The following is a 20,299-nucleotide window of genomic DNA, read 5'->3' as shown; positions in this document are numbered from 1 at the left end:
GTGAATTTTTGGCACAGGTGGAAAATGGTAGGATTTGGTTCCTTTCTGAAACCTTTGTGGATATCAGAAAATGTATTAATGTATCATAAAATGTATTCAGCCCTCAGCTGGAGGTTGATTTCCCCCTCATAAGCTCATGAACCATGCACAAGCATTTCAGGAACCTAAGCCCACAGTGCTGCAGTTCATACAAATACCACCAGCCAGCGTTAGCAGAAACTTCCCCATGCTGCTTTTGAGCCTCTACCATAGGTAGTGATGTAATTTGCTCCATATTTGACCCAACTTAAAATGCAGGCCAGTTAGCTCAGGGAGTAAGAGAGGAGTAAGTCAACTTCTACTTCTCTTTCTCAGCAGTGCCAAAGATACTCAGAAACTTCAGGTTTACCACATGGTGCCAACTCCTCCAAACTGAGCATCTTATATCAACCTCATAAAGTCATATGCTCTTATACATATTTTTTTACTCACATTGCTATCGTCTGCACTTTCTGATGCAATACTAACAAATATCAAAATGACAGTTAAGGTATGATATTCCACAGTAACTCAAAAGGTTTTTTCAGCCTGTCAGTGACAGATCCACCAACACTGCCAGCCAGGAAGGATGAAGAATCCTGAAAGGTGCTGAAAGTTTTTAGGCTTTCTTCAGTTATTTTGAAAGGCCTTTGTACCTTCTAACAGTAATGTAGCAACTAGCAGATTAAGGCTCCTTACACTATTAGAAAAGATGATTTGCAAAACTACGAAGAGGAAGGGGGATGGAACAGAGGAACTCTTTGCAGGAAAGATGTTTGCCTAGCAACACAAAATCAAAATCTATGCCTGACCTGTAAGAAATGTCTCTATGGGCACTGCTCCTTTATTTGGTATTCAAGCCAACTTTAGCTTGTATGTGATCTGAAAACACAAGAGCAAACATGTAAAAGAGGAAGATAAAAGCAATGAAAGCTGTCATTACCAAACCAATGAGTTAACCCAAAAGACTATTACATGATTAGGTGTACCTTGGGTTTTTAATTGTTCCTTTTTGCCTATATCACCAAATAGACTGTGCATCTAAACCACAGTTGTTATTTAGGTAATACAGTGCCAATTGGTTCCTGCAGCATCCTTGAAGAGCAGGAGCATGCTGCAGGAGTCCTGCGTGGCACTAGAGGGGAATTCTGTCACTGGCAGAAGAAGAAATACATCAGTTTCCATGTGTCATGGAAAGTGATGACAGACAGGTTTGGCATATGGGGCATATGGTAGAGGTTAGACCTGAAGGATTATGTTACTACTGAACTGAAGGATTCCTGATAAAGATGGTTTTATTTAATTTCCAATTCTGCTTCTTACACCTAAGGATATTTGCAGCCTTGGGTGTGTTTTAGAATTGCTCTCAGTATTGGAAATGGCCCCAGAGGTTAATCAAGGAATGTCAGGCAGAGTGTTTGCAGCAACTAGACTCTTCCAGGTATGACTGGGGCTCAGCTCAGCTCAGCCTGGCCTCCAAGAACACAGCTTTGCTGTGAGGTGAATGAAGGTACATCAAGCTAATTAGCTATACCAACCCGCTTTCCACAACTGGTGTTTCAGGGTTGCCAAGAGCCAAGTAGGCTCTCCCAACCCATTATCTCACCCAGAACTACGTATAAGGGAATGAGGATATATAAATAGAAAGTGTTTCTTTAGCACTGGGATGTTACGGGTTTACAAATCAGACGGATGCACTAGAAGCTGGCTGGTCCCTGCACAGACATGGCCTGGATCTGAGTTGGAGAGCTAAATCAGCCCCTGTATTGAACTTGATAGCAGTGATTAAAGAAACATTTTAACAATATCGGTACCTCCACTGCCTGGATGCCAGCATATCCAGCACTCAGGAAGGAGATCCTGGGTGTGATTCACATGTGGTGGTAGTGGATAGAGCTTACATCAAATTCATGGCCAGCGTTGATCCTGGGCATCCTAGGGAATAAGCCCAGCCTCTTGTGCATTTCTTTCAAATTCCCTTTTGCCCTCTTCTGCCATTTTGTTGCTCCTGTGTTAGCCAAGACCTAGTTTACTAGGGCTCTTGATTGGAGACTTATTACAGCTTATTTCTGTCTACCTTTCTTTAAAGCCAGCTGAACATACCCAATGCTCTTCCTCTATGGTAAGACCGAAAATACAGACCACCCTCCCAGCTTCTGTGACACTCTTTCTAACACACTCCTTTTTTCTCTTCTCCGTGATCACAAGTTCTCTCTCCAAGCCCAGCCTAGTTATTTGTGCATGAAGCTGCCATGTCGTGTATTGCTGTGAGTCTGGTGTTCACATGAGCTGTGAATATGCTGCACATGTGTATTTCTTGTGCATCCTGAGCTTTCCTTTGGTCAAGTTAACTGTCGTTCTGCCTTCTAATGAACCACCAAGAGAGAACTAGACCTGGTAAGATTTCTTGATAGGCACAAACTGTGTCTCTATCCACGTGACACTGAATGAGTTTGCAATGTGACTTCATGTCCAGCCCTCTGGACAAGAAGAGATTGGGACTCTGAAGTTCCTCTTCAATGAGGTGATTCACTTTAACATTTGAGTTTGTACTTCACACAAAAAAGAGTAAGTCATGCACACCAAACTCCTCTACCTTGGTGTACAAGGCAGTTCCCACACCACCCCAACAGAGTCGCAGTAACTCCAGTCTCTTGATTGCCACTTTGCAGAACCTCCCTCCACTGGCAAGGACGTGCCTTCAAAAAGATGGATGAAAGCCAGGAGAAAGCAAGCAAGGCTACTCAAGCACCAGCTAATCTGTAGCCATCTAGTCTTAAAATGACCGTAATTTTTGAGGCATCACTGAGCTTTTGGCTAAGTGGTTTGATGCCAGTAAGTTGCAGATTTGCGTCAGGGAGAAATTTGTTCTGTTTTATCTGCTGCTCAGATTTTGCCTGCTCCAGAGTGCTAGGGACAGAAATAATTTTCTCGCTACAGCAGCTGCCTCCTCTGAGCAAGGAAAGATGCAGGAATGCTAAAACCTCCATCCAGACCCATGTCCCAACTTGCTACCACCCAAAGGGCCAAGACGACAAGAGGAGTAGCAGGTAGAATAGGAACAACCCCAGCAGTATTGCTGTCCACACAACTTTCAAATTTGGACTTCAGCTCTCTTTTAAGTAGTATTGGAGTTTGGCTTCTTAGAGAAGTGGAAGGGAGGCCGTAGGACTTCTGTAAGATTGGGAGAGGTGTGTGACTTTAGAATTAGCCCTCATAGTGCTGGAGGTATGGAATGGCATGATTTTTGACTTCTTGGAGGCCACATTCCCTCCTTCACCTCAGAGCAACACCCTCTGATTCACTGAAGCCCACAGTTTGTTGTCCAAGTAATAAAATGAGAATTATGTGCGATGTAGGGAGCACTCAGGCTTTTCCTTGATACAGCCTGTTCTCCTAATCCTTTTCACCCGCTTACTCCACGGGCAGTGAGCTTCGGCCTTTGCTACAGACTGGAGGAAGCTACCCAAACTATCCACTGGTGATAGATAGACCACAGACAGCCAGACAAACTGCAGCTGGGGTGCAATCCTGAAATGCTGTACCTGGTGCTGAGCTCTCTGTGTGAGCAGGGCTCACACACCCAGCACATGGCTCCGGCCCCTGCACGCCCTGTGGCTGCTCTCTAGGAGCTGGGAAGTGGGCAGAGCTGAGCGCCATCCTGGGTAGAAACAGGAGCACACACAGTGCACAGGTACACATCTGCATCTGGACAATCCCAGAAACATCCATCTGGGCTGTCCCTGTGACTTGGGTTTTATCAGAAGCAGACAGGCAAGCAGCAGCTGTTTTCACTGCCCAGTGACAGGAAATCCAAAGGGTCTGTTCTCTCTTGGTTTACACAGTGGTGAGTAGTTAACAGCAGGGGTGATCTGCACTGTTTCTTCCTCCTAAATGTTGCTCTTTTGGTAGCGTTTAGACTCAGACTGCGGTCTTTGCAGCCTGGGTGGGGATAGAGACGGGGGGTTCCGTGCACTTTGCTCCACAGCAGGTCAAGTGGCAGGGTGACAGTGTTATCTCCCCCTGTGACAGGAGGTCACATTCCCACAGTGCTGCTACCGGAAGCCACCATCTCCACAGGCTTCACACAGTATTTTAGAGGGTTAAGAAACTGGGAGACGTGGCATTTGCTGTGCCCTTGAGCTAGACAGTGGGTCCTCTGCCAAGACCAGGTGAGCCTGCTGCCACAGCAGCCCTCAGATGGATGTTGCCTTCACACATGTGAAGGCTGAGAGACGTCAGAGATGGTTACAGCCCCAGGGGAAAACGCTTAGGGACAAAGCAGATGCTGTGAGAAAAAAAAACAGGCCAGAAGAAAGACTATTTTAAAATACTGCACGCTTGAACAGTAGCAGTGAAGCCAAAATAAGATGTTTTTAAAAAAGCAAAAGTCAGTGCGCAGACTGTGGGAAATACAAAGGGGTCATGAGAAATGCAGAAGGCCCGAGCACAGAGCAGCGGGAGCGAGCGATCCCGGCCCAGCCCCCAGAAGCATGGCCAGGGCAGAGCAGGGACAGCCAGGCTGACAGTGGTGCCAGTGACTCCAGCAGCTGGGCAGGGGCCAGCACACACCATGCCCCTGTGGGGTTTTGCACCCCAGACCTGCTACTGTTTCCCAGCAGAACAAGCAGCATGTGGCTGGTGCCTGATACCAGATTCACCAGAACCGCTGGCCGAGGCGCTCACTGGGGTAAAACACCTGAGACAGGTCAAAAGAGAAAGTGTCCTCCTCCAGTGCAATGTCAAAGGGCATTTGCATCTTTCCAATGTAAGGAGGAGATGCAGTGGAGAGGTTTACAGCATAACATATCCCTAATCCCCAAAAGCCCAGGCAACCTGAAGGGAGAGTCTCATGGCCTTGAGAGCCTCTGTAGAGTAGCTTCACCACCATGGGAGACAGGGCCGGCTTGACCACTTCGGCCCATCCCTGGGGTGCCGGGACACTGGAAGCCCAGGGAGCAGTACCAGGACAAGGAACAGTGCAGTGAACTCTCGACGTAGCGTCCTCTGTGGCCCAGGGCCCCCGTTCCTCTCGTGCTGTTGTAACTCCTGCCTCTGTGCCAATGGCTTCCAGAACGCAGAGGAAAACTCTCGCATCTCAATCACCTTCTTCCGACTCTTCCGCGTGATGCGTCTCGTGAAGCTCCTGAGCCGAGGGGAGGGCATCCGGACTCTGCTTTGGACCTTCATCAAATCCTTCCAGGTATTCCTCCGCTTATCTCTCAGTAAGACCTAACTCCTTTTTAATTTCCCCATGGTGGCCTCTCGTGGAGGGGTTTCACCCAAGTGCCTGAGCTCAAAGGCAGAGCTGGGCACAGCAGGGACACGTGGCACAAGTGAGAGTCAAGCAAATGTGACTCACAGGGAGTGGCTGCCTGCATACAAGTTTCATCTTTAAAGCCTGAGTAGTTGCTTGAGACCTTCCTGAACAGCCTTGATAGTTCAGTTCAACTCAATTACTGCCTGTCTGTAACCCTTCAGTCTCTTTTTTTTTTTTCCTATTTGAGCTGTATTTTATGTGTTGCTTTAACTGAAATACACAGCTATGGGGAAGGTCTGGGTCTCAGTTAAATTTCCTTTAAGCCTTATTTTGAGGATTTCCAGTAACTATTTAGAGTATGGCCTCCATACTTTCGCCCGGGAAGAATTCACCTTTTTGGCCCCATGCAATACCAACTTATTAAATTGCTGCTGCTTTTACCCCTAGAGACAGGTTGCATTTCAGTGGTAGATAAAGTAACAGAGTAGATAGGGGAAGTGAAGAAGTCCAGACTGGATAAGAATCATCACCTCTGGGGGAAAAGAAACACCACAGCTATTTGCTAGAAAAAAACCTAGCCACATATAGTAAAATTATAGAGATGAAGTATAGCATATTCTTGCATTTTAAAAGTACTTGACCTGGTTTTATTGGACCAGCACAACCTGGAAGTTAGCTGGGGCATGTCCAAAGGAAGCGTCAGGGAGTGACAGCACAGGAATACAAATGGTGGTCTAAACATGAGAAAAGACGCAGAACACAGCAGTGAACAAAAGCATGAAAGAGTAACTTGTGCAACACACAAGTCTTGAAACAGCAACTACACATCCTTCACACGGAGGCTTTAAATGATCAATAGCTTTTGTATTGGCTCTAATGGAAAAGGAGCAGATACACACTTTTAAAACCTAAACCTCACCAGTGGCAACACAAGCTGGGACCAAAGCCTGCAGTACTGTGGATCATTGCAACTTCTGTCAGCAGAATTAGCGCGTGTGTGCACTGGGGATCAGCCTGGACTTTTTCCAGTGCAGCTCTCTGTGGTCTCAGTAGCCAGACCACCAGGCTTATGCAAAGGGCTCTCATTTTGCACACTCCTTGACTGCCAGAGGATCTAATATTCCACAGCAGTTTTCTGACACATCCGTACCACAAGTGACTTTTTCCATTGCTTACACAGTTGCTAACTTCCAGGTTGTTATTTGAGCAGCTTCAGTGGGAACCATTTTGTCTGCATGCATAGGAATGAAATTCCCTTGGCACAGCTCAGCTATCCTTGATGCAGGGGGCAGAGTCACACTTTCCAGTTCCTGCTTCTACTCCCCTTGCCCCTGTGGCCCTCCAGCCTCTTTAGGAGTAGCTCGATCTTATCCTGAGCTCAGCTTGCCATGGCTCGTGGCTGAAGAGGATGAGATGGATGGGAAAGGGAGTGCCTGGTACTTCCCTCCAGTGACCTTCAGACCTCTTTGATTTAAGAGTCACTTTTGGGCAGGGTTGTAGGGTGGTGGGAGAAAGTATGAAGGGAGGGATCTTCCACAGCAAGGGGAAAAAAAAAAAAACCAGAAAAGAAAAAAAAATAGTTGCAAGCAAGTGCCTTTTCTCTTGAAAGCCTTTAGCCATTTATAACATGGTATTCTCTGCTCCAAGCTCCTCCTCTTGCAACTACTGGGAGGCTCCTTTGGTAGCTAAGAATAGCCTCTGTGCCGCTCTTAATTCAGCCACTCCCACTGTCAGAATGTGGGATCCCTGCAGACTTTGGCACAAGCTCCTCTCTGTGTCCCCATATGCTTCCAGGAAGCGTTTCTGCTCACACAGGGCAGACTAATAAGCAACGAACTTGTGCTTGGGAGTTAGATCCCATCGTAACTACCACGTGCCCTGGGCATGGCACAAAGTGCTGACGTACAAGTTGGGGCACTGGTCAGAGGAGTGTGTGATGGGAAAATGCTCAGCGGGCTTTCCGTCTGCAGAGACAGCAACAGAGCTCAGGCTGGTGAGTGGGAGGAGGAGGAAGTGAGAGGGGTGCTGAGGGCACAGCAAGGCCATGGGAATCACAAGGACAAAGTGGTAAAGCCAGGGAAGGACAGAGACAGAGACAGAGTAGGACAGAGCCCAAAGAGTAGAATATGGGAGGTGGGGAGCTGAAGGAGCTGTGGGGAATAAGGGACAGAGATAAGTGGGAAGGTGCATTAGTGGAAAGGAGTGGGCTGAGCAGAAGAACATGAAAAAGAAGTGGAGGGCCAGATGGCCAGGACAGAAGATACTTTCCCATCCCCGTTTAAAAGACAGAAGAACTGTTATGGTTATACACCTCAGACCCTGTCCGGACACTATCCCAGGAGCTCTTAGAGTTTGATACCCTCTTAGGTTTTGAGGGTATCAAATCCCAACCTGATCATCACAAAAGGTTAAGAGCCCAGTTCTGAGCTGGGTGAATGTCTCTCCAGTGACATTGTGGGGTAACCATACAGATTTGTATGACCCCACAAAACACAGAGGAATTTGCCCCAAACCTCAAGATGATGACTACAGGCATTGTCTAAAGGTTTTAATTTTTTCCATGTTAATAGTCAGATCAATTTGAGATGATTTATGTTGACCATAGTCAAATCTCCATGATGGCCAGTGAAAATTTTTCCTAGATTCTTCCTATGGGATTTAGCTGTGTTGAATTTAGGATCATAGAAGGCTTTGGGTTGGAAGGGACCTTAAAGATCATCTAGTTCCAACGCCCTTGCCATGGACAGGGGCACCTTCCACTAGACCAGGTTGCTCAAAGCCCCATCCAACCGGGCCTTGATCACAGAATCACAAAATATGCATCCGCAACTTCTCTGGGCAACCTGTTCATATCTTGCCACCCACACAGTAAAGAATTTCTTCCTAATATTTAATCTAAACCTACCCTCTTTCAGTTTAAAGCCATCATCCCTTGTCCTGTCACTGTATGCCCTTGAAAAAAGTCCCTCTATTGCTTTATGTAGGCCCCCTTTAGGTACTGGAAGGTGCTCTAAGAAGCCTTCTCCTCTCCAGGCTGAACAAACGCAACTCTCTCAGCTTGTCTCTGCAGGAGAGGTGCTCCAAACCTCTGGTAATGTTGAAGTCCTGTTATATTCTGTGAAATTGAGTGTTCAAAGTCCAGATCAGGGACTGTGCTCACATTTTCAGGATGAACATGTTCACCCATTGCCTCTGAAGGAAAGCCTGGAAATCCCTGGTCTGAGCACTATGTATTTCAAAAGCAACAGAGTAGAAAATTCCTCCTCAAAAGCCTGAGCTTGTGAGGTCCCGAGCTGTGCCCTTGATTCCGGTTAGTGGGGGAGGAAACTGGTAGCACTCAACACTTTGCTGATTGCTCTGGTCTCTTCCTTAGGCAGCAGCTCTGCATATTAGGGCTCTGTATTTCCTCTTCAGCAGCTTCAGACAGTGCATTGCAGAGACCGTCAGGGACACCTAGCTCGGAACAGGGAAGATGTTGATGCTGCCTTAGGTACTTAGGATGGTACCAGCCATTGTAGCAAAAGCTACAATTTGGATTTCAGCAGCCGTTGCGTTTTTTATTTCACCAGACTGGGTCTAGGAAAAAAAATCACATTGTTTTTAGTGCCAGAATAATGCTGGTTATGAGAGCTTTCTCCTCCTGGTAAGCAGCTGTAGACACTGGTTTTGCCCTCGCTTTCCTCACTCCGTCAAGGGCAGGGCTGATGTGCTGGCAGCGCAGCTCCACCACCGCGAGTGGGAGCAGAGCGGAGCCTGCCTGAGCTGGGTGGTGGCGGGGAGGGCAACCAAATGTGGGCTTGTAGAGGCATCTAGTGGTCACCTGCCCAAATTACAGACTCCACGCTTGGGGCCAGCCTCTGCCTGGTTTCCCAAAGCCAGGAGCATGAGGCAGGCTCCAGCGTGCCGGGCTTGGTGGAGACACAGTGCTCTCTTTCTTTCTTTCTTTTACTTCTAGGCTCTCCCCTACGTGGCTCTATTAATAGTGATGTTGTTCTTCATCTACGCTGTGATTGGGATGCAGGTAAGATGCTTGAATGAGCTCAACTGTGTCTGTCTTCTCTTAGACCTTGGGCACTGACTTACAGAGTAACTAGATCAATGTGTGGTTGTAGGGGCTTGCAAGAATGTTTTCACCCAGTGAGGTGAAATGGCAGCTAGCCTTGGTTAGAAAACATCGTCTGCCTATGCTCTTCCAATGGGAGCACAGAACACTCCAGAAAAAAACCCCAAACAAACAAAAATATTGACCCATTTAATAGCAAAACACAATATGCAAATAGTAAAAGGACGGTTCCTGCCCTCCACACTCTCGAAGGAATATCCATAAAGGAGATTTACTGCCTTGCTTGTTGGTTCAATATAGTTTTTTTCAGTGGATTTATGGCCATGCTGCACTGAAAAAAACCTCAATTTTTCTCTCCCATCACTTTCACACTGGTGTAAATTCCACTGAGTTGTAAAGAGCAGCTTTTGATCTACACCCTTGAAGGCAAATATGGGATCAGACCCAATGTACCAACACTGAGTTTGTGCCAGTTCTTCAGGAAGTTGCATCAATAAAACATCCTATTCAGTGTGCAAAATGAGCATTCACCTGTGAGAGGAATGATGTTGCATACAGACCATTGAAGAAAGCATGTGATATAGGTACAGTCTGTGACAGCCCCAGCCTCATCTGTTATGCTGCTTTTCAAGCTAAACTTCATTTTCCACTTCAGTGTTAATCAAAGTTCTCAGATGAGTCAGCCATCTGGGACCAGAGACCACAGTATAGAAAGGCATGGCATAATTGCTTCCAGAGGTCTTCAAACATGACAGGCTTTTTGGTTTCACAATGCCAACGGAATTTGTAATGAAATTCATCTGACCTCTGTGACCTCTTTTGAATTTGTTTCCTGTTATTATAATCACATGTTTTCAGAGATTCCATCTACCCTGCCCCACTTTGAAAAATAAAATTAGTTTTTTCTTGAATTATCACAGGTTATCTCAATGGCCCCGGTAATTACAGCTGTAATTTAGTCTACTATGCTCATGCTGTAAACTTGCCACTTTTGCCTTTAATACCTAACTAGCTCAAATGGCCAAGATCTTGCAGAATTACCTGTGCTATACAGAAAATCACTTCAGAGTATTAAGCTGGTGTTACGTTGCCATGCAAAGCATTAAAAGTGGCTTCCAAACACCCACGCAGATGGAGTCTACAATGATCAGGGCACTGCCAGGGCTAGATACTTTATTCTGTAATTCTATTCCTTTTTTTGTCAGCTAGTTCTAAGTTATCTATTTAAGCCTTGGCTTGCATTCAAGCCTCTGTTTAAATCATCTCAGCAGCCTGAAGATCATGTATCTGTCTTTCACATTGATCTAGATTATTAGATCCCTTCCTGCCCTCCTGTCTTCCAATGAGAAAAGCAATTTTTCTCATTTTCCCTCTTTGCTTAGAGCCCACAGATCTGTTATCATCACTTTTTGTCCAAGTGGCATCTCAGAAATTTTGTGTGCTGCTCTCTTGAACCTGCTGACATGTGGAGTTCCCTCACACATAGGAACATATAGGAAAGAAAATCATTCCTCACTCCATTAAGCAGCTACTATGAAAGACTAGGTGTACCAGATCTGATGAAAATATCAGAATTTCCCATATAAAGGAGACCTACCACTTTATCTCAGCTGCTGCCATGACTTGGAGCGTAACAACATTCAAGCCTCACTACCTAATGTGCTCAAGTGGAAAAAATCCAAGTTGATGCTGATGGATGAAGCCACTCATATGATGCCCCAAGAGACACAGACTGGAAAGGCCATAAGAGAGGAACCACTACCTATAGCTCCTCCTCAGTACCTAATGCAAAGCACTCATAGCAGCTGCCACCAGTGCCTCATGCGAGAGGGAAGCTGCTGGTTTGAAAGGAAGATCAGATTTCCAGCATGGGAACCTCCCTTGCCTATGTTTGCCTGAAATGAAAAATATGGGTTGCCTCAGCTCAAACTGCCTCTGAGCATTAAACTGTCCTCCTGCTCCCCTTCAGTGCAGCTGGGGGCAGTTAGGGCTGGAGAAGGCTCACTCATTCATGAGGAACCCCTGCGGGAGCCTGCCATGTGCAGACCCTCCCTCCCGTCTGGCACGGCCTCCCCGCCCTTGTCCCCGCACTTCTCTCCACATCATTGTTTCTCTTGGGGTGCTAATTATCGGTGACATTTCCTTGAAAAGAAGCTCCATGTTCTCCCAGAGCTGCTCTGTTCCTGCTGCTTGTTTTGGCTGTGAGATTACAGCTCTCAGTCCTTGACATCTTTGCCACGTTGTTATCGATGGGGAATAAATAGTCCTGACTATGCCACGCAGAGACCTTTCTACCAGGCGAGGTTTGTTAAGCTTTCAGTCCCACTGCCCAAAAGTACCAAAGCTGTCCAAGATTTTTTTCAAAGAAACCTGAAAACTCTGCTGCACTGGGGACTTCATATCTGAGGACAGGCTGCTAAATAGGTTTGCTGATGATTGCAGCCTTCATGCCATGACTGGATGAACGAGTTGGTGCGACAAAAGTTGGTTGGGTGCAGGGGGAAGCTGTTAACCATCTTTGTCTCATGACCTTCATGCTGCTGCATTCTGGGAGGTCCCCTGAAACACCTGCTGGTGACAAGCATGACTATTGGAAGGGCAGGCATTCGAACAATCTCCAGATCCAAGTCAACTACATTGTTTTGGAAAGATCCAAGGCACCCCACAGAGCTGGAAGCTCAAGACTTTGCAGCTGCTGGTCTTTTGCTATCGTTTCCTCCCGGTGAAGACAGATGAGCAATGAAGGAAGCAGCCTTTCTTCTGTATTATTGATTTCTTTCAGCTGGGACTCCCCATATGAATGCCTGTTAAAATAAGGCCCTATGTTGTGTATTCACAGTGTATGAGTAAGGAAGGATATCTTGTTTTAACATAAGATGCCTCTTGTTACAAAATTAGTGCTTTTCTGGTAATAAAGTACAAGCCAGGGAAGCAACAACAGATAAAAAAGGCACATGGAAACATTCTTTTAATAGAAGAGCAGATTCCGTTAAATATCAGAATCAGGGTGAGGCCAAGAGCTAGAGGTGACAAGAGCTGTGGGGATTTTGCAGGGCTAATCTGAAAAGACCTCTGCTTTCTGCCAGGTGTTTGGTAAAATTGCGCTGAACGATACCACGGAAATCAACCGCAACAACAACTTCCAGACCTTCCCCCAGGCAGTGCTGCTGCTTTTCAGGTGGGTGTATGACAGCTCTGGATTGTGTCAGTCTGGGAGCACGATTCCTCTGCTCTCGGGCACAGCTTATCTCCTTCTACCGTGTCATGCTCACGAGGTGCATAGAAACATGTTGTCCTTCAGCAGGGGAACCTGGGAGTTATGTCAGATGGAGTGGCCAGTTTCAAGCCTTGTACCCCACCAGCTGACACTGGCCAGCACTTAGTGCTGGGGAGGGAGGCAGGTGCTCCTGCTCGGAAGGAAGGAAGGTAGCCAGTTTTCAGTGCTCTCAAATGTTGATATGCATCTAAAACTCCTTTCATTCAAATCTAGCCAGTGTGACTTCTATCAGGGAAAGGGACATGATAGACTCGTGCTTAGGCATGGTCATACCCAGCTTAACTTAGCACATCATCCTACTGTGGCCGGGGAGGGAGGGATGCTGAAGGAGTGGGACGTTGATACAGATTCAACACACTCTCTTCATTTTGAAGGACTTCTTGCATGGAATCCATATGAGATGCAATCCATATTGAGATGTGTCACACACATCTCAATGACTGCCTGGTTGGAACATGAGAGACCCGTACCCATATTAAGCCAAAGCCAGTCAGGAATGAGGACTGATGATGGCAACAAAACCAAACAGAGGAGTAGGGTATGCCAGTGTGTCAAAGCCCAGCCTTCAGCCTAACTTGCTCTTAATTAACCTCAGTGACAAAATTCCCATTAATGTTCATGGGAGCAGGAACAGGTTGCTAATTTGCCAGTCCCTCTCACATCAAAGGTCAGTGATGTCTTCCCTTTCCCTTTGCCACACCCAGGTGTGCCACCGGTGAGGCCTGGCAGGAAATCATGCTGGCGTGTCTCCCAGACAAGAAGTGCGACCCGGAGTCAGAGCCGGCCAACTCCACCGAAGCCGATCACTCCTGTGGCAGCAGCTTCGCCGTCTTCTATTTCATCAGCTTCTACATGCTCTGTGCCTTCCTGGTGAGTCCACCCCAGCAACCAAAACCTTCCCTCTGACAGGCTGAGCCTCTGCTTCCCCAGATATCAGCACTGCGCTGGAGAAGAATGATCTCAAATAGAGGAAATCTCCCCATGGGGTCTTTCCCAGCAGCACCCTTGCAGTGACAACACCCCTTCCTGCCTCCCACCAGCTCTGGGGGATGCTCTGCTCCCATCCCAATCCTTTGTGCACAGCAAAGGAGCGCTCTTCTCCCCCTCCCCCTCAATGAGAAAACCAAATTAGTGTGTTGTGGGCTGTGCTGAGGCTAGCAACGCCTCAGCCACACTTCCCACCTTCCCTCCTACCATCCTTCTGGATGCTGAGCAGGTTTTTCCTCCCCTGCCAGCAGCAATGACTGTGAGAATACACATATCCCACTTGCATCTGCTCCGTGTTGGCTATGCGGCATTGCTCAGAGCGACAGCACATGCTCTGCAGCTGGCACCAGTGCCCAAAACTCTCCAAGTGAACTGCAGCAAATTTGGAAAGTTTTGGTCTTGGGCCAGAAGAAGGGACTTTCATCTCAGCCCCATTGCCTATTGAAAATAAATCCGAGGTTCTCCCACCTCATTATGCCAGGCAAAGACCCAGGTTAATAACAAGCCACCACAGCACGTCTAAGCATTCGGCAAACTTGTGCCTCGTCCATTTAGTAGGGAAGGGAAAAGTGTAATGAGCCAACAATATTCCACCTCTGGGCTCTTCCCATTTAAACTAGGGGGCTGGCATGGGGGAACAGAGAACCTACTCCTCATAGCTTCCTAGTTTTATGAGTCCAAATCAAGACCTTAAATGGAGAACTCAGTAAAATCTACTGTTACTTGCCTCTTCCATCATATCATCTCTGTCTTTGTTTGCAGATCATCAATCTTTTTGTAGCTGTTATAATGGATAACTTTGATTACCTGACACGGGACTGGTCCATTTTAGGACCACACCACCTGGATGAGTTTAAAAGGATCTGGGCAGAGTATGACCCTGAAGCTAAGTAAGTAACCCAGCCTGGATATCAGAGCTCCTCAGGAGAGCAGGCCCATTATTTTCTGTTCTCTAAATTCATTGCAGTAAGTGCCATGTTCCTGCAGGAACACTTTTTTTTTCTTTTTTTTGCAAAACTCCTAAAATAGACATCTCCACAAGGTACTGCTGGTTAATCTGTAAGCCTGAAGTGCAAGGATACTCACAAAAATCTCAGCATTTAGGCTGCACTGTTACTTGGCAGGACATTGCTTCACTTTCAGTCAGAGGGGAGATACAGACTGCTTAGGGAGAGGCAGCAGGAGACTGAGAAAAGGACATTAGAGGGATGGTTTATTGTTGCATGTGTTTTGGGATATTAACTCTTCTGCTTGACTTTCTACTCACAGTAGAGCTGCTGTGCTCAGATCTCCATTTTGTCATATGTTGTATAGGCCCATCACAACCTGCATATTCACATGGCTGCATTACATTGTCTGCAGGTTACTCACATCAGCAGACTTGCAGGGATTTAAAGTTACACTAGAACAACTCACATGAGGGCTTAACTGACATTCAGTATTATATGCTCTGTTTGACACATGCTTAGGCTTAAAGTGTATTTAGATCCCTGTGGCATTACAGTACAGTTGACAATTGTAATTGCAAAACCCCCTTCATAATGCAAAAACCATGGAAAGAGATTTTGTTGTAACCTAAAAGCAGATCTCTTTAGGAAACATAGTGTCAAGTTTAATTTGGGCTCAGGTTCTGCCATATGTGAGGTTGTGTCACATTATGAAAGTGATGCGTGAATTTGAACACTTCTTCCCATCTATGTTGACTTCCTGGGGGGACTTTTAATATGGATGAGGAATAAGCCCAGAATTCTAATAAATACACCATTTGTTAACTAAACAGGTGCTGCTATTTGTGCTTGTTTGGAGGCAAGACTGCAGTGGCTGAAGCCATATGAGAGATAGCCACTCAGTTCAGATGACGTCCTGTTCTTCCCTAGCTATAAATGGGGAGCTCTTTTATTCCTCTTCCCCATCCATGTCCCATGCCTCACCTCTGGCTCTGGTAGCTTTCCTCCCTCCATGAGAGAATTCTTCTTTTGAGATGCCATTTACAGAACTTAAGAGAAACCCAGCTGCTACTGTGAAGGAAGTTCAGCACTTTGTTTTGTGCTGGCCCTAGAGACAGCCCAAAGCATAAACAAGTATCAAAAGGCTTGGGGCTATTTATGTGGGTCAAAAGTGGGTAAAGCACGAGGAAGAAAAAAGGCTCTTTGCACCACTGTGCCTCCTTTAGACCTAAGTAAGTAAATAAGCAGATATTTATTTTGAGCAGGTCAGTGGGGGGGGTGGGGGGACAACAATCCCAAATTGTCAGTTCATGCACTAAGAAACTGCAAGATTCAAACACTGAGGTCAATTCTTGCAAGTATTGACTTGTGTGTGACTGACAGATGAGTTTTCTGTACTAGTAGACGTTATATGAGTGGTGGGCAAATCCTGAGGAATGCAACAAATGCGAGAGGCTTGGAATAATGCTTTAAGCTCTGCCTGGGCTACAAGGAGAGCCCAGCAGCTGGAGAGATCTCAGTGACACTTCCAGCTGCATCTGCACTCTGCAGGTGGATCAGCAGCTCGCCCCGTGGTCAGGATGCAACCCTCACTGTGCCTTCTTCTTTAGGGGACGGATCAAACACCTGGATGTGGTGACGCTGCTCCGGCGGATTCAGCCCCCCCTGGGCTTCGGGAAGCTCTGCCCTCACCGGGTGGCTTGCAAAGTAAGGCACCCTGCGGCTCGCAGAAGGCTGTGGTTCACAGCAGCTAAATTATAGATTCAGTCACACAGTCACAGAATGGTTTGGGTTGGAAAGGCGCCTGAAAGATTGTCTAATTCCGACCCACATGCCGTGGCCAGGGACACCTTCCACTAGACTGGGTTACTCTACACTAACAAGCCTGCGGTGGCATTTTCCAGCTGACCCTGCCACACCCACTGGACACCTTCCAGCTCACTGCCTGCCAGGCAGAGCTGGCAACAGCACATATCTGAACAGCTGTCCTGCACCACTCACCAGCTCCTCTGGGCTGCAGCCACCCAGACGAGGGCTGGAGGGTCACTGGCAGGCATTGTTATTGTCCACTAGTCAGGGGCATCAGTGCACTGCCCGCCCTCTCTGGAGAGGAGAGCACATCCATGCTAACTACAGCTCTCAAGTACCAAGAGCCACACACCTGCCTGTACTATTAAACACACATCCTGAAACAAATAACAGGGAAAGTAAAAAAATATCTCTAAGGTTTTCTTTGGACTAAGCAGCGCACCATAAACCTAGTGTTTTCTCTCATTCATTCCTGCTTAAATAACTGACAAATAATAAAGAGCAAGGTGAGCATGGCATTAAAATATACAAAGTATTTTATAATTTTTATAATTTAATTTTTATAATTTATTTTTTTACAATTTTAATGTTTATAATTTAAAATACGGATTTTCTGTGAAAATCTCTCACTCATTTCTTTGGTTGTGAGACTTTGGCTATGAAAAAGGACTCTCTCTAGTGAACAATTACGTGTTTATAACCTCTATGCTTCCTTCACTTAAGTTCTTTGTTCATCTCCTTGCAAGTCCCAGAGTTTGTATGTGAAACTTGTAGTTGTCTTTTTATGTAAGACTCAGAGAAAAATACAAACCCTGGAGCCTGTACACAGAAATATGTGACTCCTGTGACCTACTGCTGATCCTTTTCAGTCTACCATCTAACTATTGCTTGCTGCCTCAATCTGGTTCAAACCCCAAAGGCTATGATTGCAGTGGTAGTGAGGGGGGACAACACTCTGTCTTTTAATTTGGTTCTGAACCAGACCTGTTGCATGAAAGTTGCAGAAGGCAGAGCTCAAACAAAATCAGGCCCTGAAAGCATGAGTTCAAGCCAAGTCTCTGGTATCTCTTACCTCCTGGGACAGAAGATCTGGTGACTCTGTGATATCTGATTCATATACATGTTGTTAGTCTTACTGAAGTTCACCCTGCAGTTACAAAGTACTCAGCACTCACGCTCTGTCCTATATGACTTTACAGAATTACTGCAGGCAGACACAGCCTTGTTTTAAAAGGGAGGGGGGAATAGTTGGATAAAGCAGACCAGCTTTTAGGTTCAGCTAATCCCCTTTCTTCAAGCCTGTCACCTAAATGAAAGATTCTGTCTCTCTGTATATATGCATTTGCACCAGGTACAGCTTTAATGCAGGTGAGTTTGCAAGTGCCTTGTGAGGTATGAAGAAAGCAGTTCACTCCTGCTAGGAAAAGAAGTCAAAAGTTTCGAAAAAAATCACTGTGCATGAATTGTCAGCAAGTGCCCACTGACCACTGGGGAAAACAAAGATGAGAAAGTGATAGCCAAAATTGAAGAAAACAGAGTAGTAATGAAAGAGACACCCCAGGGCAAACACACCATGGTTGGGGCCATCAGTGGAATCACAGAATGTTTGAATATCCTGAGTTGGAAGGGAGCCACAAGGATCATCGAAGTCCCTGCACAGGACAACCCCAAGAACCTCACCACATGCCTGAGAGCATTGCCCAAATGCTTCTTGAACTCTGTCAGGCTCGGCGCTGTGACCACTTCCCTGGGGAGCCTGTTCAGTGCCCAAACACCCTCTGGGTGAAGAACCTTTTTCTAATATCCAACCTAAGCCTCCCTTGACACATCTTCAGGCCATTCCCTGGGGTCCTGTCACTGGTCACCACAGAGAAGAAGTGAGTGCCTGCCCCTCCACCTGGTGAGGAAGTTGTAGACAGCAATGAGATCTCTCCTCTCAGTCTCCTCTTCTCCAGGCTGAACAGACCAAGTGCCTTCAGCTGCTCCTCATACAGCTTTCCCTCTAGACCCTTCACCATCCTCATTGCTCTCCTTTGAACACTCTATAATAGTTTTATATCTTTCCTATATTGTGGTGACCAAAACTGCACACAGTTGGTGGATATGACAAGTACTTCTATCATTGTCTAACTAAATCCATAGGCCACGGATGCTCACATAAGAACAGGTCTGGAGGGTGTCATGAGGACATAAGGAAGAGCATACTTCAGTTCATGTGTTGGAAGTATGATTGTTCTCTTTCTTCTCTATTCTACAGCGCCTTGTCTCCATGAATATGCCACTGAACAGCGATGGGACTGTCATGTTCAATGCCACTCTCTTTGCTTTGGTCAGAACAGCACTGAGGATCAAGACAGAAGGTAAGAAGCTTGCTGACTGCAAGGGTACAGAGGTAGCTGAGCGGTGTTCACACCAAAGTGTGCTGAGCTGGAGTAAACCAATAAGGATACCTTGTGCAAAATTATCCAAATTATTCATATGCAGCACATGGGACAAAAAGCAGTGTAAAGAGGTTCGGAGGAATAGTTTCTTCTAGGAAAGCACAGTGTTTCCTGTTACCTCGGAAGCTGATGCTTCCTATGGTATCATCTCATATTATTAATCTCATTTTTCACAATGGTCTAAAGGTTTAAAGTTTTAGATCAATGTCTGCTCAAACAGCTGCCAGGGGAAGGAAGAAGGGCAAAGAAGCCTCCTCCTCTGTACACTGTCTGCAGAGCTGGGCTGCTTTTCGACTGCTGCCACCACTGATCTTCCAGTCCAAGGGAGGCAAAAGAGCTTGGACTCAGGGGTCTCATCTCACTAAAACTCCTCCTGCGCTTCCATTAGCATGAGTTAACATTACATTGTAGGAACAGTGGTGTTGTAAAGACAGATGAGAAGTAAAGAGACTGTTAAAAGCTTTGCATAGACAGCAGCTATAGTTGAGGAAAACAGACAAGATTTTGAGCTCAGCTTGTCATCTTTGTTGCACTCTGTCACCTGCTGTAATGAAAGATATTGGTCCTGAGTCAAAACTTGGTTTCAAGTATTAATGAGATGCTTTAAAAGAGCATGTAGGTCTGTGATTCACACCTCTGCCTCAGTAATGGCTGCATTACATCTCAGGTATGGGAAAGCAGAGACCAGCAGAACCCTAGCTTACTGTGCCAGGATTATACACAGCTGAGACAAAAAACAGTGATAAAATTAAAAAACTATATTAAGGCTTTGAATATTGTGCTAAACAGAATTTGACTGTAGCTAAAGAGGCTCTCCTGAAGAAAAGCCATCTGCAAACCCTGTAAGATATCTCAGGTCTAACGAAACAGACACCCAAAAAGGACTTAGTTTTCTTGTCTGAGTAGGATGCATCCTATCAAGAGAGCTACTGCTGTGCAGAGCCCCGTGCAGCACACTGAGGAGCCTTAATGCTGGGGAGCAATAAGAAAAACTGCAGGAACCATACCTTTAGGAGGACAAGATACTGGTTTCGTACACCCAGAGAGAGAAGAGAGCTTCAATTATATTACGTACATTTTAATGTACATAAATCAAGAAATAAAATTGAAGGTGACTCATTTGGAAGGAAATGGGTATCTAGAAGGAAAGGATATAAACCAAATCTGCTTCACTCACTCTCACGGGAGTAATGTGGCTTAATTAATGTCTCATTTAACTCAGAGCCCCTTGGAGGAACATGTAAAGCCTAAGTTCAGACAGTGTTATACAAGGCTTGTTATAGCCTGTGCTGTTCTTCAGAGAATAAACATGTATATCCTGGGACAGTCCTCTGAGTCAAACAGCAAAAGCCTTGCACTTGCCTCTGGTGCCTTGTCAGAGCACTGTGCACACCCTCCAAGTCAGACTCTTGGTACCATGTGTAGGAGCTTGGTATCTGCTGGGAGGCAGGGATTGCAGTAAGTAGTTCTTGAGAAGTGCTGCAAGGAGCCACAGGT

The 20,299-nt window shown here is 46.2% G+C and overlaps 1 protein-coding gene across 13 annotated transcripts in view; it reads left to right on the top strand.

Annotated features, from left to right (window-relative positions):
* Positions 1–20,299, top strand: part of CACNA1C (calcium voltage-gated channel subunit alpha1 C) — a 433,754-nt gene that overhangs the window by 393,460 nt on the left and 19,995 nt on the right. For 8 of the 13 annotated variants that reach the window (XM_027658560.1, XM_027658542.1, XM_027658525.1 and 5 more), the window contains 8 exons: positions 2,108–2,140; positions 5,093–5,221; positions 9,234–9,299; positions 12,428–12,519; positions 13,323–13,488; positions 14,368–14,495; positions 16,163–16,259; positions 18,619–18,721. In XM_027658560.1, coding sequence (XP_027514361.1) covers positions 2,108–2,140; positions 5,093–5,221; positions 9,234–9,299; positions 12,428–12,519; positions 13,323–13,488; positions 14,368–14,495; positions 16,163–16,259; positions 18,619–18,721 — 814 coding nt within the window. The remainder of the gene's footprint in view (positions 1–2,107; positions 2,141–5,092; positions 5,222–9,233; positions 9,300–12,427; positions 12,520–13,322; positions 13,489–14,367; positions 14,496–16,162; positions 16,260–18,618; positions 18,722–20,299) is intronic. The other 5 variants (XM_027658568.1, XM_027658551.1, XM_027658535.1 and 2 more) reach the window with 1 other exon arrangement.

The sequence above is a fragment of the Corapipo altera genome, unplaced genomic scaffold, assembly GCF_003945725.1.
Source record: "Corapipo altera isolate COAL_440 unplaced genomic scaffold, ASM394572v1 1, whole genome shotgun sequence".
Lineage (NCBI taxonomy): Eukaryota > Metazoa > Chordata > Aves > Passeriformes > Pipridae > Corapipo > Corapipo altera.
The sequence above is the reverse complement of the archived record's forward strand: the minus strand, read 5'-3'. Positions and strand labels throughout refer to the sequence as shown.